This window comes from Glandiceps talaboti, chromosome 8, assembly GCF_964340395.1.
Source record: "Glandiceps talaboti chromosome 8, keGlaTala1.1, whole genome shotgun sequence".
In the NCBI taxonomy this organism is placed as follows: Eukaryota; Metazoa; Hemichordata; class Enteropneusta; family Spengelidae; genus Glandiceps; species Glandiceps talaboti.
In genome coordinates, this window is record NC_135556.1 from 15753646 (window position 1) to 15777696 (window position 24051).

Genomic DNA, 24051 nt, shown 5'->3' on the forward strand with positions numbered 1-24051 from the left:
GTGCGCAGTTTAATTTGACCCAAGCACAAAGTTGAAAGGGCATTGACCCAGTATGTCAGCAGCATGTTTCCATCAGAACATCACCGTCTGTATTACTAGATTAATCAATAGAAAGTTGTTTGTATTACGGAGATTTAGTCAGGTAATGATCAAGTTTGTTACTAGAATTATATGCGATTTCATAGTACATTATACCTCCATGGTATTCACAATCCAGTGTTTTTAAATTGTGGAGAGGATTTAACATGTGACGTAATCAGCGACTTAAATGTTTCACAGCATTTAACATTTTCATATAAATCGTGTCAAGTATACATTTTCCATGTCACATTAGTTAGAATATTATTTCGTTATTTAGTTTGTTATTAATTAAAACCGTGTAAACTTAAAGTGTGTTTACGTTTGGCGCTTGATCGTATATCGCCCTCTACGACGGAACAATGTTTCTTTCAAATTCTATTGTTTATTAATTAGACTCGACATGCAGGTTTTAGTTTCAAATAATAACACTTTGTACAGTTTGTAGACAACAAAAATTATGATTTTTTTTCAACATGAGTGTCAAGTGATAACACTATGTGCATCTTGTTTCTAACAGTACTATAAAAGGGCAGCACATATCAATCAAAGCCCCCACCCCCATGGCCACCACAAGTACAAGAGCTATGCACTATCTGACTGACATAATTATTTGATTTACTATTTGAAACAGGAAGCCAGACATGGAGGCAAATCTAAAGGACTTCCCATTATTCACCATGAGGGATATGTTTGCTATCTACCACCAGGTCACCGATTTCAAATGAGAAAGTTTGAGAGACTCTATCATTACCTAATAAAAGACGGCGTAATATGCAAAGAACAAGTCTGGAGACCAGAAAGGGTTAGCAAACAAGTTCTGATAGACACTGTCCACACAGAAGAATACATAGACAAGTTTTTTAATGGCAGAACTAGTGATAAGGAACAGAGAAGAACAGGCTTTGAGTGGAGTGAGGGACTTGTCAGTCGATGTAGGTATGAGACAGGTGAGTTGTTGAAATGGAAACAGTCGTGGCAGCAAGAATACAGAACAGTGGATGGACAATAGAAGCATATATGTCTTTAAGTTTATACTTATGGGTACATTTAGGTTAGGTTTGGATAAAATAGAGTGAAAAAAATGTTTGTTTTGTTCTTTCAAATTAAAAAATCTAACTTATTAAAACTTAAAAATTTATTTTTTTAAATACTCTGCAGATTTTCAAATTTTTGGCACAGATCTTACCTTATTATACGTGAACTCTGCCAGAGAAATTTTAAATTTCAGAATAATCCCAAAATATGAATACATAATGACAATTTATTTTAGATTTCAATTCAATCTTGGTTGTTCTATCAACCTCATTCTGGTTTCTATGTTACAGGAGGTACAATACTAGCTGTGGAAGCAGCCTTACAACATGGTCTCGCATGCAGTACAGGGGGTGGCACACACCATGCTTTCCCATCGTATGGTTCTGGATTCTGTCTTCTGAATGACATGGCTGTTGCTGCCAAACATTTCATTCTCAGGAAAAAAGTTTCACAAGTATTGATTGTGGATCTGGATGTTCATCAGGTATGGGCATGATTATTCATACACTAGTTTACTAGGAAGACATATTACTATTTCATTTGTGGGCCGGGTGGTGGGGGGTGGGGGATGTAAGGGGGGTCTGGCATCAATGTGATTGCTGTCTGCCTGTCTATCTATCTATCTATCTATCTATCTATCTCTCTATCTATCTATCTATCTATCTATCTATCTATCTATCTATCTATCTATCTATCTATCTACCTACCTATCTACCTACCTACCTACCTACCTACCTACCTACCTACCTACCTAACCAACCCACCCACCCACCCACCCACCCACCCACCCACCCACCTACCTACCTACCTACCTACCTACCTATCTTTAGTTTTACTTCATAACCAACAACACTCTGATTTTAAGAAGTCTATCAAAATACATTTTCAGTGCAATGAAAAAGTGTGATGCTACAGTACCAGATGTGAACAGCTAATTTTGATTCATATGTCCTCCCATTTATGATTTTATTTCACTTTAAGTATCTCATTTCACATTTGTACAGTATACTTTATGACCTGTGGCCTACAGTGTCACAACAAATTATAGCCATTATCATTGTATCTATCTATCTATCTATCTATCTATCTATCTATCTATCTATCTATCTATCTATCTATCTATCTATCTGTCTGTCTGTCTGTCTGTCTGTCTGTCTGTCTGTCTGTCTGTCTGTCTGTCTGTCTGTCTGTCTGTCTGTCTGTCTGTCTGCCTGCCTGCCTGCATGTCTGTCTGTCTGTCTGTCTGTCTGTCTGTCTGTCTGTCTGTCTGTCTGTCTGTCTATCTATCTATCTATCTATCTATCTATCTATTCTAAATTAAAATGACGTCATACTGATGTTTCATTACAATTTGTTTATCTTTCATCAAACAGGGTGATGGTACAGCCTTCATATTTAAGGACAATACCAGTGTTTTTACATTTTCTGTACACTGTGGTAAAAACTTTCCGCTACGTAAACAACAGAGTGATTTAGATATTAGTTTGGATGTTGGCCTTGGAGACCAAGAATACCTAGACATCATAAAACAACATTTACCATGGATAATTCAAATGTTCCGTCCAGATTTGGTTATCTATGATGCCGGAGTCGATCCACATCACAAGGATTTCTTGGGGAAACTGAAACTTACGGATGAAGGTGGGAAAGATTATTAACTGTGATATTTTAATCTTTTTATGGACATTGTTTTAAACACATTTGTTGTTAACAAACATGATACTGCTATCCGAGGTTCCTTTATGATATCAGTTATTAGTAAATGTATATATGATTATCAATTTTTCAGAAAATATTAAAATCCTTGTCAAATTTAGTTACATTGTATAAGACTTGTTTCGTTTTATTCAAGGTAATAATCTTGACTACCATTATCGTGTTGTTTCATTGTTTTTTTCTTTATAATAGGTTTATTTGCTAGGGATTATTGGGTCATCGACAAACTAGTATCTCAGGGAATTCCATGTGCTTGTGTTATTGGTGGTGGCTATTCCAAGGATTTAGATGTACTGGCATTAAGACACAGTATACTGCACAGAGCTGCTACCAAGGTTGGTGAATGATTTGTGTGATAATTCAGTGCGTCATGGTCGATGGACATAATTATTTTCTGACACTTACTTTATTTTCTATTTGATTAATGTTAGACAATGACCCCACTTCCTATAAAACACTGACATCTCTAGGTCTGACTGGAATAAATATAATTTTGTCTCAGAAAAACACAATGTAGGTTTCAGACATGATAACTCAATCATTTGATTTTGTTTATTTCGCACATCAGTGGTGTACCTATCATTTGCTAATTTCGCACATCAGTGGTGTACCTAGACTGTCGACAGTCGCTCGCGCCTTTTTTTCCTATGTTTTATTTAAACTTAGGTCGTCACCTCACTCCGATCCGACGCAACACTACTATAATCGCATACTGACATCGAGGGCCGAAGGATCAGGCCTTCAGCCCTCAATATCAGTATGCGATTATAGTAGTATTGCACCGGATCGTAGTGCCGCAATGACATAAGTTTAGATAAAACGTAGGGAAAAAAGGCACAAGCGACTGTCGACAGTCTATGGTGTACCGGACATAGAATACACGTGTGGTATTCAAAAACATGTACATAATATATAAGAACTTGTATGTAAAGAATTTTGAATTTAATCAGGATAGTTCCTAAATTGCCGACACAATGATGTGGTCTACATGATCCTTGGAGCATGGGGGTAGGGGTGGAATTGATTTGGAAATGCCCAATTTATTATCATCGGATTGACAACCATTTATGTTTCTTCTTGTTTTGTTTGTTTGTTTGTTTGTTTGTTTGATATGACATTGGTTAGCCAAGCAAGATCACTGATATTGTTAGCATATCAATAATTTGTCAGAAATGAGATATTATATCTTAATAATAAAATCTTCTACATGTGCTTCATGATACATCTTCTATCACAGTCTAAGCATATGATGTGTACAATCTAAGTTGTTTGTTCTGTCACAATATGCAACACCCTTACATTGTTAGTGCTGCATCTGGATTGTGTGTGGATAAATATCTTCAAGAAATTACATTTAGGCCCTACGTGACCTCAATATTGAAAACACATGTTTTACTTTATTTCATATTGTTTTACTTTTTTAGTTGGGGGAAAGGGGGGAATCATCAAGCAATCTATCAGTGACAAGTTGGTCTCATCCAAAAGATCAAATTTGCTACATATCAAATTACACAGCAAATTTGTTATATTTTTCAGTTTCCCGTTGCTGCTTTAAACTCTTTCACCAGTCCTTAATGTTTTTCATTTCTCTGTGTTACGTTTCTAGGTGTGGCAAGACAGAAGTATGTAAATACATGCCATCAGAATATTACTGGTTGACTGTTATACCCAACTACATCATCACATCATAACACAAAATGGTCGCTGTTTGGCTTCTATTCTGTATAACTTAATGATGTAATATCTGTCTGTTTGAGTAGCTTAGAAGGTCAAAGGTCACATTGACTTTCAGGGTTTTTAGTTTTTTATTGTTTCTGTTGTGAATAAGTGAAACTACACCAGCTTTAAACAAAATCTTATTTCATTTTGTTTGGATGACATTGATATTTACACATGTACACTAAAATTTTAAGCATATATAATATATGCAAGTTATTATAAACAATTCTAGTCCAAGAGATACAAAGATTTAGAAGGGGAAATATATACACGTTCCAAAGAAAAATACCGATATCTTATTTTATCTAGGTCCTCATCTTCCTAAATCAAGGTTGCTGGTTACTCATTGATATTCGTTAGTGGCTGCCAATTAAATATTCATGAAATCTGAAATTACGAGGTTTTTAAAAATGTCATTTTTTAGGGTGTGATGATAGATGAATTTGCAGTAAACAACAACTTGGCACAGTGGACTGTTTTTATTGTGCAATGTACCATGTACTTTACTTACCTATTATATTGTATATACCAGAGAGACACTCTACACGTATGTGATATGAGCACAATGACTTTTGAATTGTGATTTTGCAGATGAACAGGAATAGAATAATGTGAATAGTAATTCATGAATGAGCTAAATCTCAATTCGATAATAAAATGCATTTTGTACATGATACAAGAATTTGCTCGCATTCCAATTATCACATGTTTTGACACATTTTAATTTATAAGTTCACTGTCACGCAAATTAAGCTCAAGTACAAGCTTAAGATCACTACCATCTTTAAATCCTAGCAGACGTGTGTTAAACTAAGCCATAAGGGTGACACCATTTTTGTGTGATTCTCCACTTGTAACAGTTTTGATTTGGTTCATACGTGGTTTCTAATCTAACAAAAAGCCAACCTTTATTCTGAAAGATAACTGGGCCAAAACATTATTTAGAGGGCTCAGAGGGCCTAGTGAAAAAAAGCCATATTTCTTAAATATTAATGATATTTTCTGATAGTTTACCGTTTCTTTTGTTGTGGGTGAAGACAGATAATGGAAGAAAAATTGTAATTTAAAATTGACTTCACATCATAAGCCTAGTGATGAAAATATTTTGTTGACATTTTTGTCAAAATAACATTTTTGGAGTTGTTTGTATGGCACTAGCCCTTTCATATATAAATAGTCATTACCAGAATGGAGCAGATACATGATTTAGAAGTATATGATAATCCACTGTAGTATATACTGTAGAAATTAAGCCTTAAAAGCCGGACACCCTATATGTAGGGTGTAACTACATAGATCTACAGAAGGTATTACCATTAAAGTCGTTAATGGGTATCAGTTTTATAACAAAAATACTCCACGGCATATGTATGTTTGTAAGACAAGCTGCTTCAATCATCAGTCATTATGGTTTTGTCAAGATTTGATTTCATTTGTCTTTATCTCATAACCAGTGTGCCCTCTAATGATTGCTAAATTTTGGTGGTGTGAGTCAAATGAGAAAAACTGGGATTTCTTGTGAGTCACCACATAGTAAGAGATACGGAATACCAAATTTTGGTACATCACTAGAAATTGTGTGCATGAGTGGTGCGTCAAATTGGCTTAGCAGGCACACTGCGTCGTAACTCATATAAATTTAATGAAACTTAAAACTCATTCACCACAATGGAAAGGATCGATGTTGCAATGCAGTGTTTTGTTTCACAACTTGTTAGAGGATACATACATGTAGTGTGAGGTATTTCATGTATTGTGGCGTGGTGTGATATGAATTAAGTGAGATGGTGTCATGTTGTGTTGTTCTACAGTGTAGTGAATTAATAATATACAATTTACATATGTCGCAGTCCCTCATTATATTATGAAAGAAATATACATAGTCTTTATATATGAAAATCAAACCTTTTTTAGCAATTTATTTTTCAAATCAAGCACAAGGGCTACTTCAATGAGCATTTGGGGATCATTTACTTCAGCTCACCTCACCACCATTCAACACCTGTCAATCAGAACAAGTAAAAGAATATGCTCACTGTTAATTATTAAAATTAATATCGTAATATGTACAATGGATAGATACAAAATAGTTCATTTTTATACCCTGCAATGTATAAAATTCATTAGCATGTGAAAACATATTTCCTTACTGGTATACAGTAATAGTTAGACTTGCCCAATTCAATCCAAGTGATCTACAAATCTGTCACCATGTCAACAACCAAATACAGAGGTCAAATGATCTGTATCAACCAATCACTGCATTTATTTTGAGAGCCATGTATCGTTCTGTTTTTAACTTTATGATGTCATGACAGCTCATAAGATATACATCATATCATGACTTGTAGGTGCAGTGCATGAGTCAACTTTGTACGTACATTTCCCACGATATCCAAGACCCTGGAACAATTAAAAACGGTCCCTGGGAAAGTAGTAATGTCAAAATAGGTTGCCCAGTGCTTCTTTGTGACTATATACGGTCATCAAGAAGTCTATTTGGTGAATCACACCACAAACATCATTAGATTTTATTGATGGAATGTATAAATAGAGGGAGAGGATACAGTACGCATGAGCTGTACATCCAGGCACTGTTCTACACCAGGGTCTGATTGCACCACCTAGCATATACAGTAGACGTTGGAGTTCTTCTTCATGTTGACAACTCTGGTAAAGTGGTTGACAAATTCTGATATCTTCATCAATCTTCAAGTTCAATACAGGTATGATTAATATTCTTATCCCTTTGCAATCCTTCAAGTGTCAATGTTATGAAGTTCCTCAGGTTTGTCAATATAAAGTTCCTCAGTAGATTTGTCAATATAAAAATTCCTCAGTACTTTAGCTAAAAGTTTATATCATGTGTATGAAAGAATTTCTCCAGAAAGTTGATGATACTCTGTATTACAAACTAAGCTAAATTTCCTGCTTCAGTATTTATGCCTTCCCAGTATTATAGTGATATTTGATTGCCATGTATGCTATGTAATAAACAAATCTATAGTGAAATTTGATCGAATGAAGCTTGGAGCCTGTCTCAAGCTGTGCTAAAACTACCTACTAACAGTAAGTTTTTCCTATTGATCACAAGTGTAATCTTTCACGCCCTCCTGTTTAAATGGAAACAAATTGTTGATAAGGACAAGGCTAGGTGGTGGTCTATACAGATTACATGGCACACTTGTAATTGTATTTAATTTATGCATCAGACACTTCAAGTTTACTGCCTGGGTGTATGTGTGTCATATGTCTAGCAGACCACAATGGGAAATATACAGTTGATTTTGGAGTCTTGTTTACATTGAGTAGATATCTGTGTTTGTTGAGACAGACAGCTTGAGCTCTTTTCTACACACTGCACAGAGAACAAAAATACCCAAGGTGATGGATAATCACTAATCCATCTATTTCAAGACAAACATTTATGTAATCTGCTTTTAAGACGTACTATTTTTTAAGACACCCACTTCACTAGTTTGTGAAGGTACACCTAACACATTCTTGTTCTCAGTACAGCCTGTTGTGAGCTTCCTGCCAAACCTTAAACAAGTATCCCTTGTTAATTACACTCCCACTGTGTATACAGTAAAACTCACCAACACACATGTATAAATGATAATAGTATAAATAATTCTCAGCCATACTTAGACTCAAATACCTTTCGTTCATTTTCAGTACCGAAAGTATATATATATAGTGGAAAATCAACAATGATGACCAATAGTTTCAAATTGGTTATGAACTGCTGGATTGCTATTATTGTTGTGGGAATATCCCAGGCGGCTGCACAGCAACAAAATGAAGATGTCCAGACTGATGTATCTCAACGCTGTGGAAATGGAATCCCTGGCATACCAGGTAATACTATTACAGAGATCAAGCTATAGGCAAACTAAGATAGATACAAACTGAAACTATGATGTGACATGTGCTATCAATGGATGTTGATGGAATTACACTCACAGTAGGGTGGCCTCTCTTAGATCAATTTTCCTCAATTTGCCGCCCATTCAACATCATTTCAGGAAATCAGATTATAATCTGATGTAGTGAACTGGGCATGATTTCTTTATTACCTCTGTTCCTTACTTTTATTGTCGTTTGTTCTTTTTTGCCAGTTGTACCAGGTTTGGTTGAAATCGACCTGTGTGTGTTTAGTTATGGCTGTATACAGACGGACAGAAATGTGTGTGTCATAAATAAATCCTATAGTTCCCATTTGGATACTTTTGGTGCTCATGTCACTTGTATTGAATAGTGACCATATTTAAAATGAATAATCATGATTTACCTATTAGCACAAAAAACTTGTAATGAATACATAGAGATTCCATTCCATATAATTTGGAGTAAGCTTTTTTCCAAGACCTTTGACCATTGACCTTGACCTTCAGGGTAAATTGTCAAATCCAGCCAAAGGATATGGGGGTTGGGGGAAATGTATCTTCTATGAAGACTTGTATAATCTACCACACATTGCAACAATAGTTTTAGTTTGCATATAGCTTGATTTCCATTGATGTGATTATCATTATCACTCACAACTTCAAAATGTATAGTTATGTAGTTTGTGATCATTGTTAACTCTTTTTTTTTTTTTTTTACATGTATTTGAATGTTGTTGTCACTGAACTTTATATATGTGTTTATTTGAATCTTCCAGGAATTCCTGGTACTGCTGGTTCACCAGGCACTGTAGGTGCAAAGGGAGAGAGTGGGTTGCCAGGGTTGGATGGGTTGCATGGTGAAAAGGGTGATAAAGGAGAACTTGGGTCAGAAGGTCAGCCTGGTCAGAAAGGAACCACAGGTAAACCAGGACCAAAAGGGAAGAAAGGTGAAGAGGGGCAAAATGGAACGGATGGTGTCCAAGGTCTAATGGGTAACAAGGGTGACACAGGAACAGCAGGTACACAAGGTATCCAAGGACCTAAAGGAGACAAGGGTGAAACTGGGCAACGAGAACAACAAACTAGAGTAGCATTCTCAGTTTCCAAGACAACATCCCTTGGACCTGTGTCTAGTCATATAGTGATTGTTTATAATAAAGTGTATTCTAATGATGGAAATGGGTATGATGCATCTACTGGTAAATTTACATGCCCTGTCAGTGGTATGTATTACTTTATGATATCTGCAATGCGACGTGGCAGCAATGGCATCTATGTATGTTTGATGAAGAATAATACAAAATTGCCCTGTATATGGATAAGTGCAAATAGTGGCTGGGCTAATGGTGCTTCATCTAACAGTGTCATCATAGACATACAACAAGGAGATGAAATCTGGGCTAGACTTGGCGATGGTTATGCTTTGTACAGTGATCATGATGAATACACAACCTTTGCTGGTTACCTGCTATATTCAAATGCAGAATAAAGAAAGACCATCAGGATCATGAATAAACTGTATTGGGGGCGGGGGGGGGGGGGGGGGGGGGGGGGGGGCTTCTTCTTTACCAGTTATGTAGCTTTAGAGATACTGTTGATGTAAACTTAGCATTAAGAAATGATATTTAATTATGTTATGAAAAAAATGATACGAATTGTGAGTCAAAGCATGTGTCATTATACACATACATACATACTATAATGATGATACATACATACATACATACATACATACATACATACGTACATATGTGCATACACACGTACACACATACATACAGACATACATACATACATACATACATACATATTACATACACTCACTCAATCCCAGACAGTCAGATACACATAACAAACATACTTTTTTTCACTGATTTTATGACTGAATTATATCAACAATGTATTTGTAGTTAAAATGTACTTGTATATGTATTGGACCTTAGTGTCATTTGACCTATTGGATTCCCATGTAAGTGGAATATGAATGATTATTACTTTTTAAGAATCAACATTGTATATTTTCTGTGATCTTGGTCAGGTTGGCCCAGGGGTGCGCATGAGGCAACAATTCTGGTGAAATCCGAAAATGATTATCATAAAGGCCCAAAGCATATGAATATGTATGAGTCACAGTTACATCGTACTTGTTCCTTGTTCCTATAAACTTTATAACATGCTAACATATTCAGGATTATGGATAAAGCCAGAAATACAATATGAAAACATATAAATAAACTGGATGATGTACATGTACACTTTCTGGTCGTAAAAAATAATGAAAACATTTTAATCACAGAATATTAGTTTATAATATGACAGACTCTAAAAAACAACAATGCAGTATACTAATGGATTCAGTCTTTTTGTAATGCTTATCTGTAGCCAAGATTATTGAACATAATCAAGGCACAAAGTCGATACACATAGTGCGCTCTCGCTTGAACGATCGATATCAGCTGATGTGCTAGCGCTATACATCTATAGTATACAGAGTGGTACGACACTGCATTGAATAAACCAATCAGCAGGACGCTTAATTCTCATTATCACCTGTTGCCCTGTTGTTGTGATATAATGTGTTTTGCATGTTGCAGTACATTGTGGAGTTTATGGGACATTACAACGGAAACAGCACATTATTTGAGATGCCAAGCCCAATCGAAGTGTTATTCTGAACTTCAGAAGCGAAGTAACATAGCTAGGATATAATAATTCTTTGTAATATTGTGTCAGAAAACACTAAGTACATTGGCGACTATTGTCCTTATTAATGTTATTCCACTCTTGACATGCACCAGAATTGTTGCCTGATGCCCTTTGTTGGCCATAATGATTTCAAATGTTATTATTTAAAGCTTATGATTGTAGTTTGTTATTGTCAATTTTGTTATTTTTTAAAAGGAGAATGATTCAGTTTGTTCTTAGTATGTTAGATCAAAGTAGAAAATTGAAGATCGAATCATTATCATAAGTATCACTGATATTATCAAATACCAAAAATTGTAAAAAGTAAAGTTAAAATAAATAGATTTAAAAAAAAAGTTTTTGAATAAAATTTGATTGACACATGGACAAATTACAGTGTTTAATAGTTGTTATTTTGAGTACAACTGCAGAATGCTTTACAAAATAAGTGGTGTTGGCGTGAATTTTTGTTTGTGCATGTGTATATAGATAATGTATGTATGTATGTATGTATGTATGTATGTATGTATGTATGTATGTGTGCATGTATGTATTTATGTATTTATGTATGTATGTATGTATGTATGTATGTATGTATGTATGTGTCATGGTTTAAAAGACCATGCCAATGGCACGGAAGTGCAAATGATATTGAAAACATTATCTGTGAGATGCATATGCATGATAATAAGCTCTCAAAAAAAAATTGAAGGCCTAACGAGTCACTCATATTAGCTAAACCGCTACAAATGCATTTATAGTGTCATAATATGTATTGACCTTTCTTCCATCTATACAGGTCATACATACACAATATTAAAATGTAAATGAAATACTATTACAAAAATACAAACAATTTAATATAATAGTGTAGTATAAATACAATATAAACAACTGCTGTAGTATAAATACAAAAGCACAAACAGAAAAATAACAATGAGTCATTTACACAAGTACAGACTTTAAACAAGTTGGACCCAAGGACATGATGTGTACTTAGCATATGTAAGTGTATACATCTGAACAGGATATGGTGACCATGCATTATGCTCCCAGACTCTGGAATTCCTTATCATTCGACACATGGCTATCATCATATCTGAGTATTTTTAAGATGATTAATGAAAATCATGTCTACTCAAAAATAATATAAATACCATATGATGATTGATTGATTGATTGATTGATTGATTGATTGATTTATTGATTGACCTGCAATAAACATGTACAATGTGTTAACATTTAGTCATATAATGAATTGCCATTGGCCCAGCTCTTTTTCGTCGTGTTTTTGTTAGTCCCTGATAATAAATCATTGTAAATGATGCAAAACCTTGGTCATACATGTAAATACTATCTTTTAAATAGACATTGCATAAAAGAACCAAATTCACACAAAATACTTTTCATCTAATCTATAAATTAAAATCTCAAGGCGTTTTTCCTGAAGCCCTCGTCAAAGTAAACACACAAAGTATTCTTTGTAGAACTATTCTTAGACTATTTATATACTGATGGTCTGTGTTATGCCCTGAGTCTGAGTAACAAATTGTATATTTGAACAGTGCCATATATCATGATAACATTCAAAATTATAAATAATCTTATTTGAATTTTACACTGCTTATTGAATTGCAATGCATGTATGAATTTTCTCAAACTCTGTAAATAATGGTACAATGTACATTAAATATAATATATGAAATATGTAAGAATTATACATTAATAATCATAAGATATGAGGTTGTTGTACTCTGTCATAGAACCATTTTAATATAATACATAACATCAAATATATGTACACAGGTAAATTTATGACAAATCACAATCATTTCTACTTGGATTCAAACACATGTTGAATGTATGATATCTTTCTATGGATTACTCCTTAAATGAAAACATCCATGTCGTTTATCTTATCAAAACTAATCTAAGGTGCATTTATAGTATGTTTACATTTTAGTATTCACACTGGTATGGGGGCAATTTCAGTGAAAAAGAAACATGATTGGAAATAACAAAGACAATTTATAAAAGTAAAGGATTCCACAAATAAAAAAAGGAATGAATGTATCATAGGCCTTATACAATTGCAATTCAATTTCAAAAAAAGTGATACAACTTTCATAATATAATTTTAATCAGCCTAAGTATATGGGACTTGCTCCAGTTGGTTATCCTGGAAATATAACAAAATATAACAAAATTCTGGATACTAATATATTCAGGTATTCTTCATTGCATGTGTTAAATAAACCGTACATGTTTGCTATTAGATGTGGATATCGACCGGTATGTCGGCATCATTTACAACTTGAACACCAGAGGGCATTGTTGGTGGTTCTGGTGAATGTCGAACACTCAGCATAGTGTCATTATGGGTTTTTAGAGTGTTCGGGTTATACGGCTGTACTTCTACATATGACGCTTTGTGTGGATGTGGACTGGCTCGAGGAGACATTTTGATTGGTTCAAACACAGATGGTGTTGGTTTCAGCTCTGAACCACCTGGTTTAGACTGAGATAGTTTATCAGCTGCTGCCTTTTTAATCAACCCTAGATCTTCAGCCAGAGGTAAGCCATGCTTTGCAGCCATTTTACCTTTGAGGAGAGCTAGCTGGGACTGTAGCAGTGCCAGCTCTGCCCCTGTCTCCCCTACAGCTAGTTTCTGTTTAAGGAGAGCTAATTGTAGCTGCATGTTGTTATCTTGAGGATTATCAATACCACGACTCCAGTCATCAGGATCAAAGTCTCCATGGTCACTTTTAGTTTTTGCATCTTCAGCTGTGTTTTCTGATTCTATCTTGTCTTCTTGTGAAGGGTTTGAAGATCCATCCTCTATCTCTGTTGTAGCTGTATCATTGTTGTCAATACTGCTCTTACTGGAGAAAGGAGAATTGTCTTGTCTTTTGTATATTCCTTCTCTCATTGTACATCTACAAGTAGAGAATGCGGAAACATAACATTAATTTCATAACCATGGTCACCACGTCTTCTGGGTACAAAGTAATGAATGACTCTGCCCAAAAAGACAACTTATCTTTTATCAGATACAAAGAAGTAATAAATGCTACAAATTGTCATGTTTTAATGTTTGCAGTTACTAAAAGTCAAATGTCTCCCCTTCTTCTAGCAGTCACCTCATCATACAAAGTCAGCATTTTAATGTTTAGACATATAGATCACATTAAAATCTTAGTATTTAAAAGATCAACAAATTACATTGGAACCACATATGTTACTGGAAAAATAGACAGTCTTTGTGACATGATTGATATGAGGCACACTGCTCACAGTACAGGCATTTGACACAACTTTATAACTCAATCTCACCTCCTATATAGTAATGCTCCTGCTACAGCTGCAACTACTAGTGCCACTGCAGCTCCTGCAGCTATGCCTGCAATCATAGCAATATTAGGACCCCCTGATGTGGCTGATACAAAAAAAAGAGAAAGAAAATCACTTTGTCATGTCTATGCTAACAAAACCAACGTGTTTTCAATATTTTTGATATCTTTTCCAGTGTTTTTGTTGGTGAATGTATTAAAATATACTTGTTTTGGGTGTTATGTGATTGTGTGTTATATTTATGCTATCAAGTTATCTTTGGAAATTAAAGTAACAAATAACGATTGAATGAAATATTATTATTTAGTTTTTGCAATTTTTTTAATTTACATTTTGACTTGATACAAAGTCAATGAATCATGCATATAATTATAAAAGTGACCAACATTTTTGACTTGTATGTAAATGATAACCATTAGTAAGTACTGTAGTATTCTGAAAGTATTATTGCATCATGACAATTGTAAGTAACTATAAAGTACCACGACATAGATATACTTACCATAAACTGTGACAGCAAAATCACAGCCACCAACATTACTGCTTGAATCTTGATAGTTATAAGTAACTTTAGTAGGTCCTAAAGTAAAGCTGTCACCTGGGCTATGAGATGAAGATATCAATGTTGGGGCTATACCTGAATTATCAGTTGTTGTAGGAATGGCCCAGGTTATATTACTTACATCATTTCCCACGTGAATATCTGCAGGACACTTGACAGTTGGTGGTTCAGCATCTACCAAAAGTAGTAAGTCATACACATAGGTTTTTAAACTTAGAAAAAAAGGTTATATTAAGATGTTTCTGAATGTTGCCACTTTTGGAGTGACACTTGTATATCAATATTCATAAACAATTCCTCTGTGATTGTAACAGATCTGAACTGTTACATTATGCTGATTTGATGCATCTTTGTATGATTAATGACTCAATTTTCAGATAATAACAAATTTTGAAAATGGTGAGAAATTATTGAAATCCAAATATCATACATGGTGATAAAGATAACTCATAATTCAGCAATTTTTTGCATACTCCAACATTTCCAATATATTTTGTATCACCCATTCTGATTTGACATAGCGCTGTAGATACCATAACATTGCAGAAGGACTTGGTTATCAAATATTAAAGTTTGTATTTATATACAGTATAAAAACAGTGTTGTCATATCATCGAGGAAAGTAAAGTACTTGCTCAAACATACCATTAACCATAACTGTTAGTTTACAATCAGCTGTGTTACCACTTCCATCTTGGAAAGTGTAAGTAACTGTTGTAGAACCGATACCAAAGTTATCCCCAGAACTGTGAGTTACAGTTGAAGTTGGTGTCACTCCTGAATTATCAGTTGCTGTGGCAGCAGTCCATGTAACGCTAGCAGTAGCTAGTCCAGCACCAGTATTCTGTGTGACGTCAATGGGGCACGTTGGTACTGGGGATTCCATGTCTATTTTATATGAAATGTGTTACATATATTTCATTATACATGTACATGATGTAAATTGTGATAAAATGAATGATTACTACATGTAAACTGATCGAAAGATATAAGTAGTTATTGTTTTAAATTTTAAAAGGGGAAAAAGTACAACTTGCTTTTAAGTAGTACACTTTTGATTTTAAAATGTTCAAATATCTATTATTATGACAAAAGAATGACTCTTAATGTGGACATACGATCTATTCATAAAGCCCACGAATACCTATAAATGTCTTTAATCTATTTCATACATCACTTATACCCCATTAGTAATATCAGTCAATGTTTAGACAGAAGAATTTCAATGATTGACTTCTACGTGCAGATAAAAACCTGCATAAAATTATGCATCATTAACTGTTAACACCTACCATTAACAGTAACTGTAAATGAACAATCAGCTGTGTTACTACTTCCATCTTGAAAAGTGTAAGTAATAGTTGTAGAACCAATCGCAAAGTTATCCCCAGAACTGTGAGTTACAGTTGAAGTTGGTGTCACTCCTGAATTATCTGTTGCTATAGCAGCAGTCCATGTAACACTAGCAGTGGCTAATCCAGCATCAGTATTCTGTGTGACGTCACCGAAGCATGTTGTTACTGGTGGTTCAACATCTGATGGTATGCCAAATCATATATTCCATTTAATGATAAACTACATTTAAATGCTTGAATGATTTATATTTAGGTGTCACTCATAAGGAATATGTTGTAAATATTAATGACGTAATTATTGAATGTAATTTGATATCCAGACAGTCTCAAATCAATTTACAATCATATTTACATAACTTCATCCATAAACTTTTCCATTTGACCTAATATTACATTTTAACAGCATATCAAAATGTTACAAAAATTAACGTTTTAAGTTGATGCAATAGTTTCACTGGAATATATAACAACGTTGTTGTGGCCATTTAAGCTTTGCCGTAGAATAGATGAACTATTAGGGGTAACATTTATAACAAAATTGACACTACATCTACCTCATGATGGATTATGATGGAAGGTATGTCATTTTATTTGACCTATCGATTAAAAATGCAATAATATGCTACTGGAAATGGTCAGAATATGCATTCCTACATACCATTAACAGTAACTGTAAATGAACAATCAGCTGTATTACCACTTCCATCTTGAAAGGTGTAAGTAACAGTTGTAGAACCTATAGCAAAGTTATCCCCAGAACTGTGAGTTACAGTTGAAGTTGGTGTCACTCCTGAATTATCTGTTGCTGTAGCAGCAGTCCATGTAACACTAGCAGTAGCTAGTCCAGCATCAGTATTCTGTGTGATGTCACTGGGGCATGTTGGTACTGGTAGTTCAATATCTATTTTATATGAGAGGTTTTATTTTATTATATTACACATAGTACTAGTATATGTAAAATTAAACTTATCAGTAATAGAGGGGGATTGGTTGGGAAGCACACTTATATGTGATTAGCCTCTCAGCTTTGAAGAGTGTCCACTCTTGCGTTCATCAATATAAGCAGATGTGTCCTGATCCCTCTAGTGTACATGAGATTACGATTTGAACTTGTGGCAAACCTTTGTTGTAAGTTTAGCAGATGTCTGTGATCTCTACAATAGGCGCTAGAGATCTAGTGACACCCAAATGGTATAGCAATTATACAGGTCGGTTTAAATTTGTTGGATGAAAGGACACAGGGCCAAGAGACTCGGGGAGCATACAATACATACTAAAAGAAAACTACAGAGAAATGGTAAAGATGCTGTCAATTAATACCTGACATAGTATAGAAGGATATATGAGGCTTCAGAAATAGAAAATAACACACTTAGTCTAGCTGAACAATAACTATTAGCCATGCATGTACCGGTATTTCCAACATGTATGCTCCAACAAACCAGGTGGTCTTTTGAACCACGATGCTCAAATTAGAATTACTGTACAGAGCCTGACATGTTTAATGACACCTACCATTAACAGTAACTGTAAATGAACAATCAGCTGTGTTACTACTTCCATCTTGGAAAGTATAAGTAACAGTTGTAGAACCTATAGCAAAGTTATCCCCAGAACTGTGAGTTACAGTTGAAGTTGGTGTCACTCCTGAATTATCAGTTGCTGTAGCAGCAGTCCATGTAACACTAGCAGTAGCTAGTCCAGCATCAGTATTCTGTGTGATGTCACTGGGGCATGTTGGTACTGGTAGTTCAACATCTATTTTGTATGAGAGGTGTTATATACACATAGTACTCGTATATGTACAATTAAACTGATAAGTAATAGAGGGGAATTGGTTGGGAATCACACTTATATGTGATTAGCCTATCAGTTTTGAAGTGTGTCTACTCATGGTTTCAATATAAGTTCAAATTACTCACTGGACAGGATATTATATCAAAACAGTTGATATTGATGACAGCTGACCTTTTCAAAAAACTAACATTGCAAATGCCTTGAACTTATTTCAACATCATTTATTGCTTACACTATGTCAAGCAGTGTGATAATGTCTGGACAGAAGATTTTCAAAGATTGACTCCTATACCTGGTTTGTTGAATAAAATTATGCATCATTTATGTTAGCACTTACCATTAACTGTAACTATAAGTGAACAATCAGCTGTGTTACTACTTCCGTCTTGAAAAGTGTAAGTAACAGTTGTAGAACCAATCGCAAAATTATCCCCAGAACTGTGAGTTACAGTTGAAGTTGGTGTCACTCCTGAATTATCAGATGCTGTAGCAGCAGTCCATGTAATGCTAGCAGTAGCTAGTCCAGCGTCAGTATTCTGTGTGATGTCACTGGGGCATGTTGGTACTGGTGGCTCAACATCTATTTTGAATGAAGTAAACTTTATTTCAAGAAAACTAAAACATGGCAATACAGGCAATACACTTTCTTTCACTCACTTGTGATATGGATAATATTAGTATTCAATCCAATATTTCATGTAAATGTTACAGCTTTTAAATGACAGGAGAGAGAAATCGAAGTACATGTAGTGATAAAACAGAAGAGAACACTCATTAGTTCAAGGATGGAAATGGAAAAAAGGTAGATGTGTCCTGATCCCTCTAGTTTACCTGAGATTACGATTTGAGCTTGCGGCAAACTTCATTTGTAAGTTTAGCAAGATGTCTGTGATCTCTACAATAGGCATGAGAGATCTAGTGACACCCAAATGGCATAGTCATTATACAGGTCGGTTTGTTGCATGAAAGGCCACATGGCCTAGAGGCTCAGGAATACGGCATACAATACATACTAAAGACAACTACAGAGAAATGGTAAAGATGCTGTCAAATACCCGACATACTATAGAAAGGTATATGAGGCTTCAGAAATAAAAAATAACACACTAGCTGAACAGTAATTATTAGCCATGTATGTATAGGTGTTTCCAACATGAATGCTCCACCAAATTTATACGGTGGTTTTTTCAACCATGATTCTCAAATTAGAATTTCTGTACAGAGACTGACATGCATAGCAACACCTACCATTAATTGTAACTGTAAATGAACAATCAGCTGTGTTACTACTTCCATCTTGGAAAGTATAAGTAACAGTTGTAGAACCTATAGCAAAGTTATCCCCAGAACTGTGATTTACTGTTGAAGTTGGTGTCACTCCTGAATTATCAGTTGCTGTAGCAGCAGTCCACGTAACACTAGCAGTAGCTAGTCCAGCGTCAGTATTCTGTGTGACGTCACTGGGGCATGTTGGTACTGGTGGTTCAATATCTATTTTGAATGAAATAAAACTTAAAGTGTATTTAAATTTCCAGAAAACAAAAACATAGCAATACATTTTCTTTCACTCGTGATATGGAATGATATTAGTAGTCAATCCAATATGTTATGTAAATGTTAGGAGAGATGCTGTCAATACTTGATAATAAAAGGAGAGAGAAATTGAAGTACATGTAGTGATAACAAAGAAGAGAGCAACTCATTAGTTCAGGGATGAGAATGGAAAAGGTGAATGTGAGCACTACTCCTGATCCCTCTAGTGCACCTTGGTTCAAAAATTAAGCTTGTGAGGAACTCCATGGCAGTTGTAGGTTGAGCAAGGTTCAAGTGATCCCTATGCAGGCAGTAGGGAACTGGCTGCATACACATGGTATACACCTGTAGATATACAAGGCTTCAGAAATACAAAATAACACAGGGTGTTGAACAGTAAATATTGGCAATACAGTTACCTTTAAAAAAACCAAATTAATACTTCGACCTGTTCAACATTATGCTGTAGTTTTTGTGTATACAGCACTTATTGTAATCACACCTACCATTAACTGTAACTGTAAATGAACAATCAGCTGTGTTACTACTTCCATCTTGAAAGGTATAAGTAACAGTTGTAGAACCTATAGCAAAGTTATCCCCAGAACTGTGAGTTACAGTTGAAGTTGGTGTCACTCCTGAATTATCAGTTGCTGTAGCAGCAGTCCATGTAACACTAGCAGTGGCTAATCCAGCATCAGTATTCTGTGTGATGTCACTGGGGCACGTTGGTACTGGTGCCTCAACATCTGTTTTCCATGAAATAAACTATCATTATTTCCAAGAAACAGAGACATGCAATGCACTTTCTTCACTCAATTGTCGAATCTGTTGTAAATCAATGTTACAGTATATAAATTAAATTGGGGGGGGGGGGTCCATGTAGTGATAATAAGGAAGGGATGAACTCACAATTCACGAATGATAATGGGGGAAAAGCAGAAATATGCACTACCCCCGGATCCCTCTAGTTCACCTCGGCTCAGGAATTAAACTTGTGAGGAACTCCAGTGGTAAGTTTAGCCAGGTTCAAGTGACCTCTATAAGATACACTGGAGAAATGAACACTCACAAATTGCATAGAAAGATACGTGGCTTCTGTTAATACAAAATAACACACAGTGTTTCATCGTCACTATTGACCATGTACTTAACGGTCACAACAAGCAAGATTATATGTCGGATTTTCCTACATACAGCAATAAATTTGTAATCACACCTACCATTAACAGTAACTGTAAATGAACAATCAGCTGTGTTACTACTTCCATCTAGGAAAGTGTAAGTAACAGTTGTAGAACCGATACCAAAGTTATCCCCAGAACTATGAGTTACAGTTGAAGTTGGTGTCACTCCTAAATTATCAGTTGCTGTAGCAGCAGTCCATGTAACACTAGCAGTAGCTAGTCCAGCATCAGTATTCTGTGTGACGTCACTGGGGCACGTTGGTACTGGTGGCTGAGTATCTGCATTGTTAAAACATAGCGAAATCCATTTATAAAACAGGGATATAATATTAAATATTTTTAATATACTTTATTTTTCCAAATATAAATTCAACCAATCGTTGAACTCGTGTAGTTTTGATATGAAGACTGTAATTCGCACGCTATCATGTCAGCCGTGATAAGATTTTGTAAGGTGGTCCTCATCTGTAAAAAAAGACAATGATATGCATAAACATAGACGTTGGGGAGCGACATCTATGGTTTTAAAAAGGGGTATTTGCTATAACGTGTGTTGTATATTGATACGAAATGAACTAATTTACAAATCGAAAATTCAGGTTCCTTGAAAAAAACATTGAACGGTCTGGTCTCAGGTTGAGATGTACAGAATGTTTTGATCTAATGTCTGCCATCGATTATAAATAGATTACAGACTGCAGTAACGATCAATACTTGTTCTGTATCTCCATGCTTATATATTTAATAACAAGAATGATTTCTCTCTAGACAGTACATCAAACCCTGTACAAGTTTATTTATTGTGTGAAATAAAGTAAATTGTTTGACATCTGGACCTTGTGGCCCGCTCACTACCCCCCCCCCCCATCCGCAGTAAATTCTGCGTGCTCTGTCACGCTACGCCACAGTACAGGCTACTTCTCCTTGCTCTCTGTGTTTAATATGGTGACCTCATTTTTTGTGTTTTATATATGAGTTTGTTTTACTGAACGTCCTCGACCGTTGACCTTTCCTCGTCCCCACTTACCATGTACCGAGTGGGGACGAGGAAGGGTCAGGGGTAATTAATAAGGTAGTCATAGTAACTGAGCTGATTTATTAAAACCAACAAAACAACAAGTTAAAATTGATTTAGAAAAACACACCATTACTTTAAGACCCAGAAAAGATCACTTTACCACGTGACAAGTTTATCGTAAGTGTTTGTTGAGACCATGTGCACGTGCGTACGTTACAGTGTCAAGAAAGTGTGATAACTTGTAATTACGTATTATTCTCGTCCGGATAATTAGGAATGGCGCAAGTTCGGACTCTTTACGTCACACCAAAATGTTGAGGTGATTCGACAAAATAAAATCTCTGTTTTAGTAAAGTAAACGAAGTCTTGTGACTTGTCACTGACAAATTATATTTGACGTCACTTGGTTACGGCTCAGACAATTATACTTACTTTAGTGGTCTAGCTGAGGTTACGTCATGGATGTATTATGGGATATACATCCATGGTTACATCATAGACAATGGAGAGAGGTTGATTGTTTTTAGATATGACAGTTTTGAAAGCTTTTTATACTAGACTTGACACGCAACAATTGCTTGCAATTGTACTTGTCAGTGAAGTCTATTTTTATCTCAATAGAGTGAATGTCATTAAACCAAAATAGAACCATGAAATTATCACCCACGGTGATACTTCCATGGAACAATTAACTTCATGGCAATTACTTCACGCTGAATATTGAACAAAGATATATGTCGTTACGGAAACAATGTAAATTGAGGCTCCAAGATAAAAGTGAAACTGATCAGCAACATGTACAATTTTTCCGATGACCCTCACTGGAATTCATCACTGTTGACTTCATCGCTAAAATACCTTGGATTTGATAAACTTGTGAGTGGTGTAGATCCACCCCAACATCATCAACTATCTAGGGTGTCAACTACGGAAGAAAACATTGACCTCCAACAACTGTGGTGCTTGAGGTTGTTTCTGTGCGTTTGACGTAAACTGGATTGGGTGAGACGTGAGTCAACTCGTGAACAATACCCGGGAATGAATGAAAATGGGCATGCTAGAAGGCAAGAACTTTTGAGTACTTAATGTGTTTTTTTCCTAGCCCAGTCTAACTTGAGTGATCAAATATGAATGACTCTATAACGAACGACCCCGAATTTGAAGTAAATATGACGGGGCTGAATAACACCGGCCAGATTCTTATGCTTCGATCGGCGCTTGAGAAATCACTGGAAGCTATATTTTTATTCCTGATATTTGCCTCAGCATTGATTGGCAACATTATTGTTATCATTGCCCTATCAAATTGCTCCAAACTACGGTGCGATGTTTCAAATCGGTTGATTATCAATTTGGCTGCCACAGATTTACTAAGCAGTGTACTGGTCATCCCGTATAGTTTAATTTCAATAATCCTGGACGACTGGAAGTTCGGACCAGTGTTGTGTGGGTTACAATGTGCGTTCAACTATTCTTTTATTACCGTCTCCATGTTAACAATGACAATGATCAGCATTGATCGCTACATTGCTGTCACCTATCCACTCCGGTACAATACGTTGATGACATTCCGAGTAGCTCACACCATGATTGCCTACACTTGGATACAGGGTATAGTGATTGGAACTATCCCAATCATAGGTTCTTGGGTTTTGTATAACTCTAGAGAATTCACATGCGCCTTGGATTGGTCAGCGGGGAACAGTGGACCAATAACGTACGTTATATGTGCATTTGTGATATGCTTCTTTATTCCTGGTATGATATTAGTGTTTGCCTACTCTCGCATATGTTACCATGTATGGAAAAGCAAGTCTTTTATCTCCAATCAATTTAAACGGAAGAGAGAAGTTCGTACTATTGTCAGTATCTTGGTTATTTCTGTGGTCTTCTTCCTTTGTATGACACCTTTCTGCGTCACCAAGATATTTAAAATATTGCAGTATAAACCCTTAATGGACCCTGATACACGTTTTGTATGTAGTGTGTCGTCATTGACTTATTATTTGGCGAGTGCCACCAATCCTCTCATTTATACCATTCTGAGGAAGGATTTTCGTCGCGCTTTTATTCAACTTGTCCGGATGAAACGTAATTTAGTTCACCCTGGATAGTAAGCACA

General features: G+C 35.5%; 4 protein-coding genes across 4 annotated transcripts; 3 read left to right on the top strand and 1 right to left on the bottom strand.

Moving 5' to 3' along the window:
- The first annotated feature begins 36 nt into the window (after positions 1-36).
- Positions 37-4546, top strand: LOC144439543 (uncharacterized protein SYNPCC7002_A1628-like). Its single transcript, XM_078128851.1, has 6 exons — positions 37-142; positions 713-1028; positions 1407-1600; positions 2490-2757; positions 3025-3167; positions 4439-4546. Exons 1-6 carry the CDS (start codon positions 53-55, stop codon positions 4460-4462), a joined length of 1035 nt encoding a protein of 344 aa, XP_077984977.1. The 5' UTR covers positions 37-52; the 3' UTR covers positions 4463-4546.
- A 2618-nt stretch (positions 4547-7164) lies between these two features.
- On the top strand, positions 7165-9930 carry LOC144439089 (uncharacterized). The gene is made up of 3 exons (XM_078128346.1): positions 7165-7277; positions 8230-8412; positions 9218-9930. Exons 2-3 carry the CDS (start codon positions 8265-8267, stop codon positions 9928-9930), a joined length of 861 nt encoding a protein of 286 aa, XP_077984472.1. The 5' UTR covers positions 7165-7277; positions 8230-8264.
- A 3468-nt stretch (positions 9931-13398) lies between these two features.
- On the bottom strand, positions 13399-22776 carry LOC144439252 (hyalin-like). The gene is made up of 12 exons (XM_078128527.1): positions 22752-22776; positions 20948-21190; positions 20231-20473; positions 19440-19682; positions 18529-18771; positions 17910-18152; positions 17053-17295; positions 16332-16574; positions 15685-15927; positions 14980-15213; positions 14460-14562; positions 13399-14062 (listed from the first exon to the last, which is right to left on the bottom strand). Exons 1-12 carry the CDS (start codon positions 22774-22776, stop codon positions 13399-13401), a joined length of 2970 nt encoding a protein of 989 aa, XP_077984653.1.
- Positions 22777-23098: 322 nt separating this feature from the next.
- On the top strand, positions 23099-24043 carry LOC144439253 (QRFP-like peptide receptor). Its single transcript, XM_078128528.1, has one exon. The coding sequence runs from the start codon at positions 23099-23101 to the stop codon at positions 24041-24043; it is 945 nt and encodes a 314-aa protein (XP_077984654.1).
- The last annotated feature ends 8 nt before the right edge of the window (positions 24044-24051 follow it).